At 42.1% G+C, this 6,000-nt stretch overlaps 1 protein-coding gene across 1 annotated transcript in view; it reads left to right on the plus strand.

Moving 5' to 3' along the window:
* Positions 1–4,505, plus strand: part of RAB3B (RAB3B, member RAS oncogene family) — an 89,567-nt gene extending 85,062 nt beyond the window's left edge. The window contains exon 5 of the mRNA XM_007535153.3: positions 3,570–4,505. Within this exon, the coding sequence (XP_007535215.2) occupies positions 3,570–3,757 (188 nt within the window). The 3' untranslated portion in view covers positions 3,758–4,505. The remainder of the gene's footprint in view (positions 1–3,569) is intronic.
* The last annotated feature ends 1,495 nt before the right edge of the window (positions 4,506–6,000 follow it).

The following is a 6,000-nucleotide window of genomic DNA, read 5'->3' on the forward strand; positions in this document are numbered from 1 at the left end:
AAACCAAATTTTCAATAGGATAGTCATGTGTGACCTCTCGGAGCCTTCATATTTCAGTGATAAATTGGAAATGATTACATTTGGGTGAGGGTAAATAGCATAATGATTATGCAAAGAGACTTTCATGCCTGAGGCTCCAAAGTCCCAGGTTCAATCCCCTGCACCACCATAAGCCAGAACTGAGCAGTGCTCTGGTAAAAAAAAAAAAAAAAAAATTGCATTTACTCTGTTGTGAAGTTTAAGTAAGATAATATTTGTAAAGTTCTTAGCCTAGCATCTGGCATATTAGGTGCTCAGTAAATGTTAAGGATCCTAGGGACCAAATATGAGGAACATTAGGAGAAAGGAAAGAGCTAACTTTTTTTTCTCTAATAACTTAAAAGTGTTTTTAACATGTTATTAGTAGTATAGGATTGTAAGATTACAATGTATAGTTTCACACCAAACCCACCACCAATGTTCTGTGTCCCCACCCTCCCGAAGATAACCACCATAGTTCTCACAAGTCTTACAGTTTGCTTGCTTCTTCTTCTTTTTTTTTTTTTTTTGTCAGTTTTGTTTTGGCAAGTCCATGTAAATCATATCTTTAGATTCCACATATGAGTGAAACCATCTGGTAGTTGTCTTTCATCTGTTTTTTTCAATAAGCATAATCACCTTCAGTTCCATCCATTTTGTCCCTATGGACATAATACCATCTTTTTGATTGTAGAATAGTATTCCATGGAATCTATGTTCCATAACTTCTTTAGCCAGTCAACAGTTGATGAAGGGATAACATTTTTTAAAGGGAAGAGAGAAATATAGTGACAGAAGACAGGAAAGAGGCCTCTTTTACATATGGATAAAAAAGAAGGGATTCAAGTTGCCTTTAGAATAGAGAGTGTCTTTAAAGAGACTCATGCCTGGCCAGGCTGGGGTGTGAGAGAGGCAAAGAAAGAAGGAAGAGGCCTGGTCAAAAAGGTCAAAGTCTTTATTTCACACACTGTTTCCTCTAATTATCTTGGGCAAATTAACTTACTTTCCAAAGTCATAATATCTTATTCATGAAATGAAGGGGGAATTCCTGGGCACTCTTTCCCTCAGGGATAATATGAGGGTAAAAAAAAAAAAAAGACAGAAGGAGTCGGGCGGTAGCACAGCAGGTTAAATGCATGTGGCACAAAGTGCAAGGACCAGCATACAGATCTCGGTTTGAGCCCCTGGCTCCCCACCTACAGGGGAGTAGCTTCACAAGTGGTGAAGCTAGTTTGCAGGTGTCTATCTTTCTCTCCTCCTCTCTTGATTTCTCTCTGTCCTATCGAACAACAACAACAATAGCAATAACAACCACAACAAGGGCATCAAAAGGGGAAAAAAATAGCCTCCAGGAGCAGTGGATTTGTAGTGCAGACACCGAGCCCCAGCAATAACCCTAGAGGCAAAAAAAAAAAAATAGGTAGTTCAGTGGGTAGTGCAAAGGCTATGCATGTGTACGGTCTGGGGTTCATCACTGTCACCACATATACCAGAGCAGAGCAGTGCTTTGCTGTTTCTCTTCCACTCTCTCATAAAATAAATAAATCATTAAATTATTACTTCTCATTTCTTTTTCTTTCTTTCTTTTTTTTTTTTTTTTGCCTTCAGGGTTATTGCTGGGGCTCAGTGCCTGTAGTACAAATCCACTGCTCCTGGAGGCCATTTTCCCCATTTTGTTGCCCTTATTGTTACTCTTGTTATTGTCATTATTATTGTTGTCAGATAGGACAGGGAGAAATGGAGAGAGGAGGGAAGACAGAAAGGGGAAGAAAAAGACAGACACCTACAGACCTGCTTCACCACCTGTGAGGCGACCACCCTGTAAGTGGGGAGCCGGGGGCTTGAACCAGGAACCTTACTCCACTTCTTGAGCTTGGCACCATGTGTACTTAACCCACTGTGCTACCCCCCCTTCTCATTTCTTATTAGTGATTTAATGGTGTTTTATAAATGAGAGATTTCAGGAGTATGATTCCCCACACCCAGAAATGATTATGTTTGAGTCACCACATCTTCCACCAGTTTGATGCCTTCTTCTCCCCTCCCCCACAACCATCACAGTTCTTGCAAAGTCCAAGAGATAATTTGGATACCATTGTTTTGGCAATTTCATTGGTTTTAGTCATCTATATTCCACAGATGAGTGAAACTATAAAGTAGTTGCCCTTCACTATTTATTTCACTAAGTGTAGTTACCTCTAGTTCTATCCATGATACAATCTCATTTTTTTTTAATTGCAGAATAGTGTTCACTGACTGTAGATCCCATAACTTCTTTATTCAGTTGGGAATTTAGGTGCTTCTGTATTATGTAGCTATGCACACACATGTGTATATATCCTTTTGATTTAGTGATTCCTCTTCTTTTTCTCCCTTCCTTTCTTTCTTCTTTTCTTTCTTTCTTTCTTTTTGTCTCTAGGGTTATTGTCGGGGCTCAGTGGCTACACTATGAATCCACTGCTCCTGGAGGCTATTTTTCCCCCATTTTTGTTACACTTATTATTGTTATTGCTCTTGTTGTTGGATAGTACAGAGAGAAATAGAGAGAGGAGGGGAAGGCAGAGAGGGGGAGAGAAAGACACCTGCAGACCTGCTTCACCGCTGAATCAATCCACCCCACCCCTGCAGGGGAGCTGGGAGCTCGAACTGGGATCCTTATGCCTGTCCATGCACTTCGAGCCATGTACATTTAACCTGCTATGCTACTGCCCGACCCCCTGAATTAGTGATTTCACGTCCTTTGGATAGGTGTCTAGGTGCTTCTCAGTCATGATATATTTCCATTTTGGAAATTAATCCTTTTTAAAACTCTTAAAAATGAGAAAATGGATGTGATAACTGTTTTGAAAATTATGAGGCGCTGTGCACACATATCAAAGTACTATTTACTCCTGTATCAAATAGCTCGCAGCGCCTTACCCCTTTGTATTAGGAGCAGGGCTATATACTTTATATGCACAATTTTGTTTAATTCTTGAAATAACTCTGTGAGGTAGTTGAAATGATCTCTGTGTATAAACCTGGGAATTGATTCATAAAGAGAAGGGTGGAGAGTCGGGCAGTAGCGCAGCGGGTTAAGCGAACATGGTTAAGCGAACATGACGCAAGGACCTTCATAAAGACCCTGGTTTGAGCCCCCAGCTCCCCACCTGCAGGGGAGTCGCTTCACAGGCGGCGAAGCAGGTCTGCAGGTGTCTTTCTCTCCCCTTCTCTGTCTTCCCCTCCTCTCTCCATTTCTCTCTGTCCTATCCAACTACAATGACATCAATAACAACAATAATAACTACAACAATAAAACAACAAGAGCAACAAAAGGGAAAATAAATAAAATGTAAAAAAAAAAAATCCAAGGGAAGGGTGATTTGGTGGGGTTGGTGAAGGTGGTGGTGTGGGTTACACAGCTGGTCAATGGCAGAGCCAGGACACTGTGGTGGACTTCCATCCTTGCTTCATTCCTAGGCAGTGACTGATTGTATAAATCCAGAGTGCTCTAGTCACTGGGACATGAAAGGGAAGAAAGAAATCATCATCTGTCTCTTTATTCTCATCAGGGTTTGACTTCTTTGAAGCCAGTGCCAAGGAGAACATCAGCGTGAGGCAGGCCTTTGAGCGACTGGTGGATGCCATTTGTGACAAGATGTCGGATTCCCTGGACACCGACCCCTCTGTGCTCGGCACCTCCAAGACTACTCGCCTTTCAGACACCCCGCCACTGCTGCAGCAGAACTGCTCATGCTAGGCAAGGCCACCCTCCTGACTGCCCCTATTGTGGCCCCACACCCACTCTGTCCATCCCCACTAGCACTCTGTCTACCATAGGTCCCAAGCAAGCTGAGTTGCTACTGTTCTTTGCCTATAGTGGTGATAGAAACCTGCTCCCTCCCCCAGGGCTCTCTACAAGTGGTTCCCCTTTATAGACACTCAGCACTGGACTAACAGCATGGGTCACAATGTTAGTGGAAACTTGCTTTACAAAAGAAGATTCCATTTTACAAAGGGGATTCACTATAGGAACTTGAAAAGCAAACCTCTTTTCTGCCTTTAAAATAAGATCTCCATTAGTGACAAGCGCGCGTGCGTGCGCGCACACGCAAACACACACACACACACACACTAGCCAGTTGTGTGAGGTGAGGCCCACTTACACAGCTAATCCTATTAAAGAAAGTCTCACAAACATAACATTCTGGTTTCACATCAGGCTCCCTGTGAACTTCCCCTCACTGCAAGTCAAGCTTTGGTTCTCAGAGCTCTATGCTTGTTACCACAGATGCCCACAGGGCCTGGGCAGTTGCTGTGGTGACAGGCCAGAGCTAATCTCCTGAGAATTTAGACTTTCTAATGATGCTGAAGGAGCAAAGGCTGAGTCAGAAATACACTTAAAAGAAAAAGATTATCCTCTGCTAAATGTCAAAGGTTCCTGCTGTATGAAAGGGCAGGAACCTTTGTGAAGAAAGATAATGAAAAACATGGGCAAGAAAAAGAAATAGGTTATAAGTTTCCAATTTTGCTGCCTTCTAGCTGTTTATTAACTTTGGAAACTCCATGAACTTGGTCACTAATTATACTCTTAGAATCTGGACATTTTAGGGTTGGCAAGATTTCAAATTGTACCTAGCCTGACTAGTCAGTTCCAGTCTTCATGTGTCTGACAAGTGATTGACAAGACTTGATGGCTCACAACAATATTTTTTTTTTTTTGTAAAGCACACCATCTATGCTAGAGCTCATTCACTGTTCTTTGGGCAGTTCTCATAGTCAGAAAGTTTTCCTTGCTGTAAGCTGAAATCTGCCTCCTGGGTAGTCTTCTTCCTTTTCCCACCTGATTTGTACCAGCTCTGCTGTCAGAAAACCCACATTCTCTGCATCCTCTGCCCATGACATCCTTAGATGATTTAAGAACAGAAATCATGATGCCTGGGATCTGCCCTCTCTTTCTATGTCAAATAGCTCTGTCCATCCCCACTAGCACTCTGTCTACCATAGGTCCCAAGCAAGCTGAGTTGCTACTGTTCTTTGCCTATAGTGGTGATAGAAACCTACTCCCTCCCCCAGGGCTCTCTACAAGTGGTTCCCCTTTATAGACACTCAGCACTGGACTAACAGCATGGGTCACAATGTTAGTGGAAACTAGTCCTACCTGCCATTCTTCATGGTCTTCTACCAATGCTGCCCTTTCTCCCAACCCACCTTTCAATCATTCCTGTGTAGTCTAACCTGGAAAATGTGATTCAAAAACATAATGATCTAAGGGGGGTATATTAGATATGTCAGAAAAATTGAATTGGAATATTAGGAAAGAATTGGGAAAGCTGAATTCAAATGAAGCTGTTCCTAGTGGAATTTTTCTTCTTCAATACCTGAAGAAAAGGAAGAGAAAGAAGAAAAGGAGGATAAAGGGGGAAAAAACCCCTTTTTGGGGGGGTAGGAATAAGTCAACCAGCAGATCATACACCTTACAACATGTTAAACCCTTGCACAACATGGGAGTACCATTGTATGGGGCAGGGAAGGAGCAGTGTGCTGGTGTCCCTTTTTCTTTCTTTCTAAAATAAAATTAAAAAAAGAAAAAAGGAAAAAGTTGATCTGGAAGCAGTGACATCATACATGAATGATACTCTGACACTGCATTAAAACAAAACAAACCCCTATGACACCAAAACTTAACTGAATAGATTAGTTCTTTTTTTTTTTTTTCATTTACTGGAAACACCTGCAGCCCTGCTTCACCACTCACAAAGTTGTCCTCTTGCAGGTGGGGACCAGGGGCTCAAACCTGGGTCTTTGTGCACTGTAACATGTGCACTCAACCAGGTGCGCCAGCACCCGGTCCCTGAATAGATTAGTTCATGATCCTAGCTTGTTTGTTCACAGGTTTATGTTTGATTCATAGCTGAAATAAGGACATGAAACTGGCAATGATTCCTGAAAATAATTCCTCCAACCTTGGCCTGAGTCCTCAGTCCCCTTGTACTATGTTAT

Source organism: Erinaceus europaeus, chromosome 13 (genome assembly GCF_950295315.1).
Source record: "Erinaceus europaeus chromosome 13, mEriEur2.1, whole genome shotgun sequence".
NCBI classification, from domain to species: Eukaryota; Metazoa; Chordata; class Mammalia; order Eulipotyphla; family Erinaceidae; genus Erinaceus; species Erinaceus europaeus.